Genomic DNA, 17374 nt, shown 5'->3' with positions numbered 1-17374 from the left:
ACAAATGAAACCATTGAGCCCATCTGGAATTCGCGACCAAAATAGTTTTACACTATGTCAGTGAGTTACTAAAGGATGAAATTATAGTCAAAATAAATGATTATCCCTTTTGCTGGGGACTCCCCTGAAACCTCCTTAAGGACCCTTGGGGCACCCAGACCCCACTTTGAGAACCATCTCCATTTAATTACCATGTACATGGCTGCTCCAAATGATGGAGAGAGTTTCTATAAATTCATGTGATCTTATGATGACACACAGTAGAATTTATGAACTTACACTCGTCCATCAACCCACAATCAGACATTTTAGTTTAGCCGATATATTGCAAATAAATACACATCTCCATGGGTGGAGGACTTCAGGAGATTTGGTCTCCTTGCACTGTTTGTTATTCATCTTGTGGGTTGAGATGAATTCTATCCCTAATAAAGTGTGTTGGAGCCACTTCACAAGCAGAGGCAGGAGTTAGTAGTGTAATTGAGACAGCTATGAAGCGCCACCTGCTGGCCAACATGTGTACACGACTCTACCCTTCAGTGAGACGTGCTCTCTCTCTCCCTCCCTCCTTTCTGCCTTTCAGCAACGGTGAGTCTCCCAGCAACCATCGTCACCTCATCAATCCCAACGTCGGTGGCGGGTCACATGATGTACCCCAGCCCGCACACTGTAATGTACACCTCCACCCCGGGGCTGACCGACGGGGGGCTGGCCGTGCTCAACGCCTTCTCCCAGGGCACCTCAGCCATGCAGGTGTCCCACGCACAGGGTCAAGATGGAGGTGAGACACTGATGTGGCACACTCTTGTTACTGGGTGACAGCTTTGGATAAATATCGGTTCACTGATTGCAAAACTGTTTTTCTTCCAGGTGGTGTCCCTCAGGTGTTCCTCACGGCACCTCCAGGCACAGTACAGATCCCTGTCTCTGCGGTGCAGCTTCACCCAGTACGGCAAGATCTACATTTTACAAGTGAAACTCTCATATTCCCTATGCAACCAGCATGCCACGTGATCGCACTAATGCATCCTAACCGAGCACTGGCACACAGAGGCCACAGGCTTGTCACCTGCTGCCTCTTTGTATGAATGTGGGTGATGAGCTGTCATGTTGGTTTTACCTGTGACCGGCAGCCAAAGACACGTGCAGTAGACTAAACCAAACACCACGGTTACAGTGCATGGAGATGAAGAGTGTGATGTTTTATTAAGTTTGTAAAATCTCATCTTTCAAAGGAAATGTGAGGAAGTTGGTTGAAATATGTTGCTGGATCGAGCTCTAGAACTCTCCCTTTAGAACTATAGGTTATAAAAACACACTGGATAAGATGGTACAGAGTGTAACAGTAACTTTCCACTTTCTGAACAACTCTGGGTCTGAAAGTACATCTCATTCATTTTCTCAATGACGTTTCAAATAGTCCTTTATAAAGAGTTTTTAACCCGGAGCCAGCGACTCGTTGGTCGTGACCACAAATCATCTGATGTGGAGCAGAAATAAATATTGGAAAATGTTGAAAATGGAAAAAAAAAAGCAAATGTACAAGACAGTGAACATAATTATTGTAAGAGTAAAGGAACTACACATCCCATAAACCATTGCAAATGATCCCTTCTCAGTGAATTCCAGCACTTCCTCCTGAATTTTATCTTATTATTTTTATTATAGTGTTGAAATGTATAGTAGTTTGTTTCTTGTTTGTATGTGTAGCACTTCAAACAATGTATTGACTGAGTGTAGTTGTTCTGCTGAACCATGAATAGTAATTTGCAATTGTGGTCAACATTTCCATGGCAACAGCAAGCTCCACAACTCATATCTTTCGCTATTACACCTGAGGATTGTGGGTAGTGTCGTATTTCTCCTTGACATCGCGTTGGATGGTTCAGCTATGAAAGCTGTTGATCAAAATCTCTATTCAGAAAATAAATAGGATTTCTACTTCCAGAACCAACGCTGTTGAGCTCTATAGAGCTCTAGATTATAAAAACACGCCTGTCCTGTAATTCTTAATACGTTATTTCCTAGCTTAAGCTCTTACTTGTTACATAAATGATCAGAATCTATTACAATGTCACATCGCTCCATAATGAAAAGCATGCAGGGTAGCAGGACGTCCATCTGTGCTGGGTGCTGTGATGACATGTGATTGGCTGCCTTTGTTTGGCCCTGTGCTCTCTACTGACGCAAGGCGTGTTGTGTTCCAGATGGTGATTGGTCAGCAGTCGAGCGGCAGCAGCAGTAACCTGACAGAGCTGCAGGTGGTGAACCTGGACGCGGCACAGAACTCGAAGAGCGACTGACAGACGGCTGGAGCTGTTTAACACAGCAACACAGACAGACATCTCTATTTATTGATGCCTTCCTACAGAGTTTCCCATCACACTTCTGAATGTGACTTTTTAAGTATATATTATACACAAACACACACACACAATCAATCAATCAAGGGCATATGTGTGGCTGACCCTTATACAGTATTCAGTATGTTTTGGTATATAAATATATATATATATTCGCAGATGCATAGGAAAAGTATCACTACACCCATCCTCGGAACCTGTTTTTATGCCGTTAGATGGTGTCTTCTTTATTTTTTTGTGTGTGAGTGTGGTTTTTGAAAGTGTAATTATGTGTACACACACAGCGAGGTGCCACAGCTTCACACCAGCCAAAGAGACATTTGTTTGTCTGAATGTTCCAGTGTGAGCAATTTGTGCACAAGTGTGTGTGTCTGTGTGCACGTGCATATCTGCAGTTTGTAAATGGGGCGGGGAGACGCTTGTTGACATAGGAGAAAAAAACAATGAAAAAAACATTTTTTGAAATGTACATATTTTTTTTTTTTTTATTGATGACTTGTATTTTTAGCCTGGTTTAGTTTGTGCAACAGCATGTAGTTGTTTTTTACGTAGTGGTTTTTGTATGTACATGAAAATTGTTTGCATAATGAAAATGAATTATTTACATGTATATGTAAATTAATTTAATATACCTTTATATCTTGCTGTTGGGAGTTTTCACTACGAGATGGAGAAAGATCGCTGGATGTTTGTTTAACTTTTGTTGATTCTCACAATATCATCAAGTACCTGGCTCACAAAATGTAAAACATGACATTATCTAGGATGTCAGTAGAGTGTTCACCTCCGCCCGGACCCAACAGTCGCCTCAAATTCTATCAAGCTGCAAAATTTCACACACTCATAGAAATCAGTCCCCTAAATGTGCCCCATTGTTTTTCACTCAGATCCATTCATCATTCTCTGGGAAAACTGAAATGTCAAACGCTTTTTTTTTCACAATGTTGAAGAAGGTGATAAAAAAAATCCTTGATCCCCCTCCTGATCCAGATCTGCAACAACATTGTACAGATTCTTCCCTCACGCACACTGCAGCCTTCCTCCAAGTTGTGTGGCAATCTGTTGAGTTGTGTTTGTGACATCATCAATTTCCATTATCTCTGTGGCGGAGATAGTGATTTGCTCTAAACATGTTTCAGTGCAGCCTTCGAATGCGTGATCGTGTAGTGTGAGTTTTACATGAGGCTTCTAATGAAGCTCTGATGTGGCTCTTAAAATATACAGTTAGTTCCAACTATGACAATCTGATGGAAATGATTATCATTTATCTCAATTCTCACCATAAACCCTTGTATCTATAATTTCCACCATTGTTCACACATAAATATGAACATGTCACACACGGGTAATATCCTGATGTGATTTTTTCTAAATCCCTTTAAACACGTGATCGATTGTAACCCTGTAGATCGGATTAGCCTTCATCAATCTGTAGAACTTGCACTATACGGCGCTACTCCTCATTTGAGTCAGGACATCGGACACTGTTGCATTAGACTGTGTGTGTGTGTGTGTGTAGATTTAAAGATTCCACTTGAATACTGCATTGAAAGCATCAGTGTTTCCATGTGTGGAGATGCTCTGTTAGTAAGTCCAGTCGCTGTAATATTACAGCAGGAATGAGTGTCTGTCTCTCATTCGACTACAAGGGGATCTCTTCATTTGGTCTTTATTATTTAGGTTCTAATCCTTTAACTTTAAGACCCTGTCTGACTGCATCTCAGTGTGAACCTCAGCGATCATAGAGAATAAGAGTCATCAGACTGAGCCTTCCCTCTGCACCATTGTGCCTCTTTTCTGTGGCTGATTGCTGTATCACTGCAAGGCGAGTGAAATGTAGGATTTACTCGTTTTTTTGTTAATGTTTCAGAACTCCTCACGTGACTTTGGACCTGTCATGCGATCCTCAGCTGCGGCCGCAGTGAGATTATTTCAACTCATTTCTAGAGAATTAGCTGGATGAGCGAGCGCGGCCACAGGGCTGGAAGCCAGAGAGTCGGACGGAGGATGAAGTAGCTGCGCTGACTGAGAGAGGCAGAGGTCATTTTCACGCTTCATGTCCTCTGCGCTGTCCCTGAACACGTTCTCATGTCATCCTGCTGTGCTGCTTGAACAGGAAATCACACGCTGAGCACAGCTACTTTTACTTCACTTTAATCTGGTGGTTATTAGAAGCTGTGGATTTAAAAAGAGATTATTGAACAGGATTTGTGGTTTTCACTTTGTCATTGAGAGAAATGGATATTTTTGTGTATTTTCTGTTTTTGTTGTACAGACTTTTTGTAATAAAAACACGATGAATTGCTCAAAGAACGACCACATCTCCTGCTGAAGACCTTTATCTTTATTTGTAGTTGGGACGGAGCATGTGAAATAAAACCATAATGTCCTGAATGAAACCAAAGAGGAGCAGTGAGGTGAAGACGGCTGCTGATGTGTAAATGAACATTGAAGTGATGGTTACTCTGTGAGGGACTGGGAGGTGGGGGGGGGGGGGGGGGGGCTGCATGCATTTTATCTTAATCAGTTAAAGCTTCTACACAATCCAAGTGGCCACGAGGGTGAAGAAGCATGAGGATAGGGAGGAAAGCAGCAATGCATGATACAGTGACTGGTCTGAAATCAGTTGGCAAATCAGATTTAAACTTAAGAGTTCTGTACATCTTCACAAACCCATCACAAGAGACAGAAGCACAGTAAGATCACAACACACTGCAGTGAGGCAGAAAAGCCCCCCCACGTCCATCAGAGGAATGGTCAGAGATCCACAGTGTGAAGCAAGGCATCGTTTCTCCCGGTCAGGTCAGAGCAAAGTGCTGACTGCTCACAAATAACCACAGCAGGTCCGCCTCTTCTCTCCCTCAACAGAATGAAAACGTGTGTATAAGCATGCATATTACACCAGGTAGTATATCTTCATCGCTATTGTACACATACAATATACAACTGTACAGAAAGGAGTAGTTGATTTTTAGAAAATGTTCATGATTGACAATTATTGTGAAAAAGTGTCACATTAAAATAGAAACGTTACTAATGATACAACCTAGATTTTTTTTTTTTTTTGGTGTATGAAAGAAAGTATTTAGAGAAAAAAAAAGCTTTTTTTCATTATATTTACATAATAAATGTGGATGAAGAAAGACAATGTGCAAATCTGATTCCATGCAAGCTTTTGCATAATGTCGTTCAGGTGCTTGAGATATGTGAGAGGAAAAAACAAATCAAAGCTCCAGACCGGGAACTCACAGCTTCCATTCAACACTCTGCCCACAGACACATGAACAAGGTCATCGCCATTCACACCGACCGACCAATCAGAGTCATTCACACGGCAACATCAGACAGGAAATAAAGTTAACGTTAAGATCTTGATACAGAAGAATTCAAACCAGATGTAAGTGTGATGTAAGACTTTGATTTGAAGCCACCAGACAGAGTGAACCCTGCTCCGGCCGTTCACAGCACTGTTTCCTCGTCATTCTAATTCTGCATGAAGAAGTAATACTGAAGTTAACGCAACTACACATAGGAGGTGATGACAACTTCCAGAGGAACACAAAGCTCTAAGGACACTACAGCCACAGACAGTGGTTTACATCTGCAACATTTTGTTCTTCTAATTGTCTTTTCTTACTTTCTACCTTGCAGAGGAGGTTAAGATTTCATGGGCCTGTGGTTGTTTGTAAGAATACCTAAGAACTACTAAACTGCTTTCCTCCACAGGTATCCTGGAATCTTTTTCGTTAGCATAGCGAGAAAGGCAGTTTACCTTGGAGGAGGTTTGCACTTGTTTGCACTTGTTTGCACAAAGGCCGGCTGATTTTCTTATAAATCATTTAAAAATAAATCCAATCTGATTCCAGGTCCACGGCTGTAAGCGACGGTATCTCCAGAGGTTTTTATCCTCTGCACCCTCCCATGACTAGAGTAAACTAAATGTTACTGTAAAAACAATAACACAGATTAACTCTGATTTAATTAAACACTGTGTGTGAGAAAATCAACACTGGGTCTGGAGAAGCGAGAATTCGGAAAACAAAATTTGCTGCAGAGTCAAAAACAAGACGTCTCTTTCCTAAAAGCCAACAACAAAAAAGGCATGAATGAAGTCGAATAATGTAACACGTGCAACGTGATGCAATGAGGTTCATGTGCAAATTTACCATAACTTGCTAAATTCACCATTTCACAGGAGGAAATGAGATGGATCTTTGGGCGACGGTGATCAAAGATGAGCTCTGACAGCACAAGCGAGTTTAAAAAGGCAACCTGAAAGCAAACAAATAAATAATAAGACGACTTGGTATTTAAAAAGGGAGTGCAGTATCGTGAATACTGCACGTCAGGACTTTTGTAACTACGCACACACACACACACACGGGTTGAGGAGTAGTGGGTAGTTTCTCTGCAGCCTCTTGTCTTCAAACAGACAACATGTGAGAGAGCAGAGATAGTTTTTTTAAATGTTTCAAAAAGAAACACATTTCTGTAACTGAAAGGTGTGATCCCACACTAAGGCATTGACTTTTACAAATGGGCGACAACGGGACAGTAAAAATAAATACACAACATATTTTCCCCTTGACATAGTAATTACAGGGCTATCATCTTTTGGCTGGTGAGAAAGAAAGATGGTGGGGGGGAGATCGGGAGAGACAATGCAGAGGCTGAAAGAGTCCAGTGAGCATCTCCCTGCATCTCAGCCTCTCGCCTCCTCCTCTTCCTCTTCCTCTGCTGGCTGCTGGGCAGTGTCTGACCTTTTATACAGTAGAGCCCGAGAGGCCAGAGGAGGAGGGAGTGAGGAAACCACGTCCGTGTGGGCTTTAACAGTCTTGCAGGGATGAGTGGTTAGTGGTAATGTTTTGCCGACCCTGTGTCACCAGTGCCAGTTCACCCCAAAGGCCCGGTTTCATCCCGACCCCAGTCTGCCTGGCCGAGGCAGATGGACGAACAGCAGGAAAGATTACGGCGAGGAGGCGGCAGTTGCGTGGTATTTGACGAAGGCGATGGCCGCCAGCTCTTTGCAGAACTCCTCCAGCACGATCACGCCCTCCAGCAGAGTCATGTGGTCGATACTAAACGGGGAAACAATTGATTAAAAGCTGCACCGGCTAAAGTAAACACAGGGGGTAAGTGCATGGAACCGTGTGGAGGTACGTACTTGATGCCCTCTGGCTCCAGACCTAATAACCTCTTCCTCACGAGCAGCAGCTTGGGGGTGAAGTCTGGGATGCGATGGATCCTCAACATGAGATCTCCCACCACCTGCATGAACACACAGGGACACAGGAGAAGTTACCAAACCACCTCGGCCCTGCTTCCATCCTCAGGTCAGTCTTCCTCTAGCATCGCATTCAAATTTCTTCAATATTATTAATAATATTCACATTTCAGCAGATTTGTTATAAAGTAATCAATCCTTCCCTATTACCACTATCTATACAATCTATAGAGAAGCAGCGTGGGAGTTGATTATCATTTAAGCATCATACCAGCAATAGTAAAGTTGTAGAGTATTAGAGACGTAAAGTTTTTCTTTTTCTGCTGCGAGATGTATCTCCCCCCCCAAATGTGGACATTTCACTGATCTACGCAAACTGCAGCAGATCAGTGACGGAGGCCGAGCTGCAGAACCGACACATTTATAAAATACATAATAATGCTGCATTCAAATAGATTTTTTTTTTTTATTTGAATTATATTCGACTGCAAAAATTCCATCAGAACAAAACCCCAGAGTTGACATGACTCTAGCTAAAATTAAAAAACCTAAGACCACCACATGGAAATTCGCTGCCTCTAAACTGCTGCTTCACTTTGAGCCACTGGGACTGGTTTTTAAGAGAAGGAGTTGGGCTTATTCCCAGAAGGAGAGGAGCTTTTCTTCCAGTAAGAAACAGGTCAAGTAGCAGCACGCAGAGAAGATTACAGAGAAGTGGAATTCACGCTTGCTCTGGCTTGTGTTAAATGCCAACGCTTAATCTTGTCTCTGTTTTGCTGCAGTGAACATTTTGTAAACCAATCTTCGACACTTCACAATACTACACCTGACAGAAACCATAAAGTTAAAACCTTAAATAACAGCATCTGTCTTCTCTGGGAATGGAAGTGTCTGCTATCAGGGATGAATAAGAAACAGGGTGTTATCTGAACAGAGTCTTACCCTGACGATGACTGAGAACAGAGACCTGCAGCCCGGGGCCAGGCTGATATAAGGGTCCAGCAGGTACTCGTGTAGGTGGGGGTGTGGTAACAAGGACAGCTTGGACAGCACGGCCGTCACCTGCAGGTTCACGTCGTACGGCTGCGAGACAGAGGACACGTCAGAAGAAGCATTGACAATAACAACTAACTGAAAAATCTCACAGTAGTCAGAATGTGTTAATGACAAACGGGACAATTAATATAATACTCCCTCGCAGCGTTTAGGAAATCAAAAGAGATACTTGATTTCCCAAAAGGCATACGCAGAAACCAAAGAGCTGCCAGCGAGTGCATTTTGCTTCTAAATCTCTATTAGTCATCTACACGACTCCATCTAACGTCGTTTCTCACTTTGTTTATGACGGGCACTCGTTTTGATTTTTCTAAATAATTGGAAAGCTTCTGTATAATCAGCTGCTCATTTGCATTTTGCAACAGTAGAAGTATTCCGGAGCTGCGCTTGTGAACAGACGACCTCATTTAACCTCAGCTGCACTGAACACGTTCTACTGCAGGAGGATGTTACTGTTCGGATATACAGGCACAACAATTCAACCTTTACATACTGAAAGCTTCATTGATTCACTGCGATCTGGTTGTACATGTCAAGCTAGATTAACCAGTGATACTTTGCTTCAGAAACCTCTGAATAAGTGAGTTTATTATGTCTTAATATTTCAATCCGATAACAGGCGGATTCATTTGAATACAGGCACTCGATTAGCTGAACACCACCTGTTCTTTTTGTTTCCGTTTGTTTTATAAGAGGCAAAGATGCATTTCAGATTTTAAAGCAAAAATGTTACTGTGTTATTCCAATTTGTGGACTAGTGGAGCTTAAACATTGCAACTAATTTAATCCAGACATTTGGACCGTAAAGCTGAAGTTGTTCCGAATGATGACAGCAGTACCACAGATGTTTAGTATATCGTGAATCAAACTGACCTGATCGAGGATGCGACCCATCCGGTCGAAGAGGACCTTGAGGAAGTGTCCCTCAAAGAAGGGGTTGTCCAAGTTACACTTCTCGAAAGGTTTAGGATTTCCCCTCCAGTCCCACCGCTGGCACACCCCACAGAAGTCCCTGAACTGAGGGGAACAATTCAAACAAATAATGAGTGACGGTCACTTAGAAGCTGCCTCGGCACGGTTGATAAAGTAAAGAACATAAAGATGGACAACATGTCTCCACTTCCTCCCACTTTCCAGATTTGAAGCCAAAATACCCCTAGATACCTGACCGCTAACACAGAGATGTCATTTGGAGCCAGGGTCTGTGCAGTAGTGACCAGGAGAAGGAAGCCATGGTCTTGAGGTCCCGACAATACACACACTCAACCAATCACACGTCAGTCTCATGCTGTTTCAACCCATTTGTATAGCATCAAATAACTAATTAAATCCAGACTTATCAGAAAGATTTACAGAAAACCACCTAAAATAAGAAAAACGTATTTGACAAAAACGTATTCAAAATGTATCTGACTTTAGTTTGGTTCATGTCTTATCCACTAACATAGAAGGGACACATGACATATGCTGCATCTCGAACACCAGGTGGTGATTGAGATGCTTTGGCTTCACTTTTGGGGAGTGTTCACGTCACCCATCTTTACATTTTTTGGTGAAACGCTCCAAGAAAGTGTTCAGGATTTAGGAATCTTCACAAGGGAGCGAGATCTCACCTGTCTGTGAGCGTCTCTGAGGTAGGTGTCATAGCCTGTTCCTTCGACGTGATTCGATGACTTCGCCTCATCAGGCACCAGGCACAAGAAACTGCAGAAATAAATAAGGAAGAGTTACAACTTCAAGACTCAAACAGGCAGTGCAACCCTACACCTGTTGTATCATGAGCTCTGTCACCTGTTGACAATCTTGTGGACTTCCGTCTTCCCGTCGGACTTGGAGTGGTCGGGACTCTGCGGTGGAGAGGAGCTGAGCCAATCAGAACCAGACAGCCTGCTGTCTGGAGAGAGGTCGTCACCGAACAGTGGATCCTCCTCGAGGTCGCTGCAGAGAGAACACAAGTTCATCAAAGATTCTAAATTACGAATATTTATCAGATTTCATGATATTTTTTAATCGTGCATCAAGACACATCAGTTGGATAAAAGGACCCAACTGGTTGTTATGTTGTTAAATGTTTTATCTCTTGTAATATTTCAATTTGAGATTCACAAGATCTGATGGTAGCTAATTTCAATTGGGGACTGTGGCAACTGCTATATAATCGACATATTTTTAAATAGGACTTTTCTGAAACGTTTTTTTAAAGATTGTCAACTCTTCTGCAAACCTATAAAAACTACATGAAAAATATGAAAGAATGTGTGAAAAAAAACACATCTTGAAATAATTCAGTCTTATGAAAATGATCAACAGTAAAAATTTGAGAAATTCCTCTTAAGAAGTTTATGTCTTGTTATTTTCATTAATCATTCAAGACAAAGACAAGAAAAAAAGATCACGGCTCATTATAGTTCAGTCTCATTAGACTGACTTTGATTTACAGCAGCAAGTGGTTGACTTGTTTTATCATGATCCCACTTAGTTGTGGCTCAGAAGCATCTCACTGACTCAACACACAGTGATGAATAATTCATCAAGTGGCAGGACATCTAAAAAACACAGCTAGTTGATGCATTCACTTTATTTCTGCTGGACTGTGTCTGTGAAAAGGATTTCCCCATAGTGTGTGTAAAGTGGGCCAGCTGGGCGAGGTCAAGGTTAGAGGCAGGTCCTTACACGGCGTCGTGGGGCTGCCCGTTCTCCAGCGGCTCCCTCTCCTCCTGCGGTTTGTTCTCCAGGTAGTTCCTCTCCTCCAGGCTCCGCAGCACCAAGCTGTGGAGGATGTGCTCGTTGGGCTTCTGAATGAGATGCTCGAACAGCCGCAGCGTCATGATGCTGATCTGGGGACAGGGAGGACAGAATGAGGATTACCTCCCACTTCAAATCAACAGCAATGTGCCAAGCGTTTGCTCGCTGACAGAAAAGTGGGCAGATGCTGCTAAACATCGAAGAGCTGAGTCATCCCTCTTTTGTGTGAGGAACATGTGCGCAGGTTTGTGTGATCACTGGAAATCTGAATCTTTGAAGGGCAGATGGCCATTTGTAGGAAATTAAGGACATTCATGTTTGGCCCTGGATTTAAAATGTGTCCTGATGTGATGGATCTCACTTTCTACATGCAAATAATCACCAAGTGATGTTTCTAGACATTAGATGTGACTGATGTCAATTTGTGTGAGTGTGTGTGTGTCTGTCATCACAAGTAAGAGATAGACACAGCAGAATCTGAAGAAGATAGAAGTCCTTATGTGATGTTCAGTGTTTAGATTGTGGTGGTGGCTACTAAAAATATCAATGCATTGAACAGCATAAACATCTTTCAGATTAATTGTGAAATTGTAGCAGGTCAGAGGACGTCAGCTGTGTAGGTGCTCCTTCATATGCGTCCCAGCCCATATCAGATTGTGGTTCGAGGGATTAGATCTCCTGGAGATAAACAACTGTATGATAAGAACCTCGTCGGACAGGTGGTCACAGTGCTCAATGAGTCTGTGTCTGAGAGGAGTCTGGGCGACGGTCGCTGGAGTCTCTGCATCTTTCTCCTCTCCCAGCAGGAAGTAAACCATCTCCTGCAGCAGAGCCTCTGAGGTCACCTGCCTGATGATCCTGTTCAGCAGGGCGGTGGACGTCAGGATTCCAACCTCAGACCTGTTAGCACCGAGAGGCAGAGCTCATTAGTCACTGAGCAGTCACAACACACTGACAAGAAAGACAAAGAACTTCAGTTCGGGGTGATTGATTGATTGACGACTTACGTCTGCATGAGCTGTGGTTCCATCACAGACACAAAGAATCTTTCCCTGACTGCTTTTGACATCACTGTAGCAGCCAACTGAAAGGCAGGGGAGAAAAACAAAGAAAAGTTGTTCAGCCGTCTGTGCTATTCTGACACAGAAAAACGTCTTTGTATAGAAGGTCTTTCATTGCGTCAACTCTGACTAAAACATGATGCATCAAAACACAGTGAGTCAGCAGTGGTTACGGACCTTGTTAGCCTCCTTGATAAGCTGGTCACAGTAATCTAGCCAGGACAGGAAGCTGATGAGAGCCCTCTTCCCTGTGAACACAGCAGCATCCTCCTTCTGGTTGTATACATCCAGACTGAAAGAGAGAAAAAGATAAAACCATTTTTTAAAGTTATCCACAGAGAATATCTTTTGAACAATTATGCTGTAATGACACAGTTGCTACGAGACCGATTTCATTGAATATGTGCTTTTAAGGCCTTTATAGTTTCAGTCCGCTATGGTGAAAAATATCGGCATCCAACCATGTCTGCTAGGGTGCGTACGGACCTTTATGCATTTCAACATTTTCCAGTTGGTGCAAAAAAAGAGAAAAGAAAGAACGTGGACGCTTGTTTTTGAAAAGAGGCTGTGCATGGAGAACCAGTAGCCACTTTGTACAACCCAGCTTTGAAGATATACAAGGACACACAACTGTACACTGACTGAAGGTGTAGACTGCACAGGTTCCAGGTGCAATATGTCCACCTACTGAAAAGGAATGTGGGATAAGGTGTGCATGTGAGGAATGCCAGACCAACGACCCTCTGACAACTGACCCTCATTTTAGTATGAACAGGACTGTAGGCATGTATGTGTGAGCGGAATGAGTATACAACTCTCAGCAGACATGGAACGAGGACAGTGTGATCAACTCTTTAGGAGGTAAACATTAGAAAGACATTTACCCCCAGTTGACTGCCTCGACTGTCTCAATGTCCAGGGGGTCCAAGGACTGTGGCAGGGCTTTGTAGAAGGAGACCAGCCTGTCAGTCAGAAGCTCACAGAGCTCCGTGTTTTCAATTATACACTTGGCAGCAGCAGGCTCTGGTAAACTGACCAGCAGCATTAGGCCTTCACACGCCTTCACCACTATCCTGCCATCCTGAGGGGACAAGACGTGGATAGAAGAAAAGAACATGGGTCATGAGGGGGGACATCAACTTTAAACTCACAACAAAGGAAGAAAGTTAAATCATAGGTTACTCACAGGGCTTTTGGTGAGGTTGAGGAGGGAGGTGACCAGATTGTAATTGTTACTGTTGTTGTTGTTGTTGCTGGTTGGACTCGAGGTGGAGGCGGCAGCAGCAGCCTGTGGCTCCTCTGGGCCCCCCGCCTGTTCCCCTGTGAGAGACTGACCAGTGTCTGGAGCCTTCACAGACTCAGCTCTTCCAGGACTCCTCAACTCAGGTTTCTTTGTCTTGTTCTGCAAGAAACGTCACAAAATTTGAGACATTTTCTGAGCAAGGTTCTTAAAATCTTGTACGGTTCTTTAAAGTAATATTTACAAATGAATATTTATGAATGTGAAGCTTTTTCCATTTTAATTTCTCTCTGGTGTCATAGCAAACCTACCTCAAGGAAAAAGTTCACAAGATATGGGTCTTGCTTCAGCTTGGCACAAACTATACAAAGGAACTGGATCTCTTCATTTTCTGTCGGAGCAGCGAGCACGTCCCCACACAGACGGACTAGTTTCTGAAAGCACATTTTAACAGCCACAGAAGAAAAAAGTTAGAAATAAGTTACGTAGGCTGTCAGTTAATGGACTATTTTCAGGAAAAAGAATGATCAAAAATAGACAAATCTAGACTGGTACACATCTTACCTGTACAGGTCTGTGAACGTTGATATGTGGCAGGAGAGGCTGACGAATGTGGGCTAGCAGCTTTGTGTAGAAGGTTAGCACCTGCTGCTTCATTCCTGGAGGACACTGAAAAACATAAAAACAGAAAATGTTTAGAATATATCCGGGTGGTCCACCAAAACAGATCCGTCCACTCGAGTGGGGCCTGGGCCACAATTTTCTGACCGAAAGCTTTGTACAATTAGCTCCTGGATTCACTGTTGCACTTCAGCCGATTGCACAATAACAGCTGTGTCCAGCTTCCCCAAACTCCAGGGACTCCTTATTAATTCTCTGCCATGATTTCTTCTAAATTTAATCTGATATCACTTAGGTGTCATATCATGAAATGTATATCTCCCTGAATTTGTAGCTCATGTAGTTACCAAAGCATGACTGTCTTACATCGGCCTTGCCCAAGGTGTAGAGAGTCTCCAGGATCTTATGGTGTAGCAGATACTCCATGCAGGGCCCTGTCTCTCCAGACTCCCTCTCCCCTTCCTCCTGGGTCAGGATGTCCAGCATCTGTTCCAGGTGGGATGGGATGTTGGTGTCTGTGACTGGAGCTTTGTCATCTAACAGGAGAAAACACAAAAACAATTAAGAACCTGTTTGTCTATAATGTAAATACACAAAGAAAACGGCCTCTCAGTTTCAGCATAAAAAAGCTAAATTCAAAGCACTTCACCTGTGCAAAGCTAAAACTTTTCTTTTTCTCGTTAACAGACAAAAGCAAAACTTCCTAACTGCACAGCACCATGGATAAAATGAATTTCACTCAGTTACTGAAAGGTTATTTCAATATTCTAATCAAAGGATCTTTATTATAAAAAAAGAATCCTTGTAAAGCTAATTCCACTGTGATTGGGTAGCTTCACATCAAAGTTATTTTTGTAACATTTAATTGCATTTACTGTGGCACACATGCTGTAAGTGTGTCAGGATAGGGAACAAGCGAGCAACCAAAAGGGCAATGCATAATGGACGAATAAGAAACAAGGGTTAATTCTAAAAATATTATGCACAAGTGGTTGCGTGGTTGTCAAGTAAGGTCAGTCAAAAAAACACGACAGCTTAAGTCACAAGTCTGCAAAACCAGTGATTACGTGAAAACCAGTTTGTTTATGCAATACTTGTAGAACACATAATCCTTCATTGTTTAGAGGGAAGAGTGAGAGAAGGAGACTTTCCTGGTCCAAATTATTCAAAAAAGCAGATGTCAGTCAGTTCAAGAAACATAACATTACTGGGTTTCACCACCAAGCACCAGCTTAAATGTAAATGACACAGTCACAGAGCATACAACGACTTCTACTGGTGCAGAGCACAAAGGTGAAGGAATTACGCTCACTGACTGGAGCTGGTCCACATAGTTGTTACTAACCCAACTAGGACAACATTCACAGCATTCTCCACAGTAACTAAAGGTTAGTTATGCAGTTTACAATTTAAAATGCTGCAATTTGCTCATAAATCAAGTTTAAGTCAACTCTTTAAGATTTTATTTTAAAAGTAATGAATTGATTCATCAACACGGAATACATCTTTATCTATACTACTGTTGTACACACTATGAAAAACTTCTGAACAGGCCTAGATTTCCCTCATTGAAGTCAAACCCAAACAATAAATAAATAAATAAATAAATCAACACTTGAGGAACACATGATCACAGCATCCACATCAGTGTCTCTCTTCGTACCTGAAGTCTCGATGTAATAATGTGTAATGGCCTTCCAGTGATAGACAAAGTCCTCCTGCAAGGGCAGCGATGGGGCAAGCTGCAAAAGGAAAAGGATATTGAAATTAGAAACATGACAACTTTACTAACAAGTATATTGTATGTTTATACAGCTGGAACTGAGATATCCTAATTACAACAGTCACTTTAGCATTTTAAAGAGAGATTAAGAAAGTTATGAGGATGGTTCTTTGAGTTTGATCTAATAGTTTCAAATGAGATGCTAGTTTGCGAAATGCCCGATTCCAAGCTGTGATCAAAGTTTCAGAATTGAATTAAACTTTCCCTTTCATGTGACCCAGGAGTGACACTTGTTATTGGTCTCATCCTTGAACACACCATTGAGTTCTGCGACATTTGTTTAAACAGACGTTTAGACGTTTCCCTGTAAACCTGATCGAGAAGTGATCACTCAGAAGCCCCTGACATGAAGCAGCTGGAGACCAGGTAATGGACAGGTAACTGCTGGTTTGAAGCTAGTTAGCTAGCTGGCTAATATATGCTACATGACGCTTATCTGAAACGCGGTGCGACAAAACCAACAAACTGTGGCTGAAATATTAACGAGGAGACGTTTGCGCAACATAAGACGAGCATGTCCCGGCATTTCGACACCGCTCCTCGTCATGAGACCCCGCTGTTTGACACGGGAGAGCTAACCAGCTAGCTACGGCCGTTAGCTTAGCTCCTTGCGGCTATTATCAGCTGACGTCGGGGGCTAACGCTCAGTTTGTCGAGATATGTGTAACCATGTTGACGAGCTGAGATTCCGACTTAACACTGACGAGTCGCTATGTTAGTTCGTATCAAAAGACATTGGACTAACAGAGAGACATGTTGGTACATTGTAGCTAGCAGGGAATAAAGGCAAATAGACAACACAAAACGCTAATGGGCTAGCTCGCTAGTTAGCAGCGTATCCCTATGCTGACGTTGTGTTGACGTCTGGGGAAGCAGAGGCCTCGGCTACAGCAAACACACATTACACATCACAGACCCAGTAGATGAACACATGGTGTGGTTGAATATAACCCACCGCTTCCACCGCGTGCTGGAGGATTGAGGTGAATTTGGAGAACATTTTGTTCTTCGATTGGACCAGTTTCTCTCGAGAAGACCTAGAGAATTCCTCTATCTTCTTCTTCCTGTTGCCGCCGCCTCGATCCAGATTGGAGGTTTCATACACCGACCCTTGAAACGAAGAGGAGAAGCCGTCAGCAATAAAACTGGAGCACGTTGGACCTGGCACAGCCGCCGTAAACAACCGCACGTCCCCGGACCAGACTCGAGTATCGTACACTTTGGACACGGTGGCACTTCCCTCGCCAAACGATGACGCGTGCGCACCAGCAGGGGGCGCAG

At 42.9% G+C, this 17374-nt stretch overlaps 3 protein-coding genes across 5 annotated transcripts in view; 2 read left to right on the top strand and 1 right to left on the bottom strand.

The window, feature by feature from the left end:
- srfb (serum response factor b) overlaps positions 1–4686 on the top strand; it is a 23446-nt gene extending 18760 nt beyond the window's left edge. Inside the window, exons 5-7 of one of the 2 annotated variants that reach the window (XM_053436739.1) lie at positions 584–781; positions 871–947; positions 2208–4686. In XM_053436739.1, coding sequence (XP_053292714.1) covers positions 584–781; positions 871–947; positions 2208–2303 — 371 coding nt within the window. In that variant the 3' untranslated portion in view covers positions 2304–4686. Of the gene's footprint in view, positions 1–583; positions 782–870; positions 973–2207 lie in introns of both variants that reach the window. The other variant, XM_053436740.1, reaches the window with a different exon arrangement.
- On the bottom strand, positions 4687–17374 carry fhip2a (FHF complex subunit HOOK interacting protein 2). The gene is made up of 17 exons (XM_053436732.1): positions 17049–17374; positions 15974–16052; positions 14677–14846; positions 14254–14358; positions 14001–14123; positions 13636–13851; positions 13334–13530; positions 12627–12741; positions 12396–12472; positions 12096–12288; positions 11317–11480; positions 10435–10581; positions 10257–10347; positions 9517–9660; positions 8530–8670; positions 7528–7631; positions 4687–7441 (listed from the first exon to the last, which is right to left on the bottom strand). Exons 1-17 carry the CDS (start codon positions 17091–17093, stop codon positions 7330–7332), a joined length of 2223 nt encoding a protein of 740 aa, XP_053292707.1. The 5' UTR covers positions 17094–17374; the 3' UTR covers positions 4687–7329.
- The window catches only part of ablim1a (actin binding LIM protein 1a), a 44287-nt gene continuing 43269 nt past the window's right edge, over positions 16357–17374 (top strand). Inside the window, exon 1 of one of the 2 annotated variants that reach the window (XM_053436738.1) lies at positions 16357–16459. The gene's annotated coding sequence lies outside the window, so the exon portion shown is untranslated. The remainder of the gene's footprint in view (positions 16460–17374) is intronic. The other variant, XM_053436737.1, reaches the window with a different exon arrangement.

The sequence above is a fragment of the Pleuronectes platessa genome, chromosome 12 (genome assembly GCF_947347685.1).
Source record: "Pleuronectes platessa chromosome 12, fPlePla1.1, whole genome shotgun sequence".
NCBI classification, from domain to species: Eukaryota; Metazoa; Chordata; class Actinopteri; order Pleuronectiformes; family Pleuronectidae; genus Pleuronectes; species Pleuronectes platessa.
This window is presented reverse-complemented; position numbering and strand designations above follow the sequence as displayed.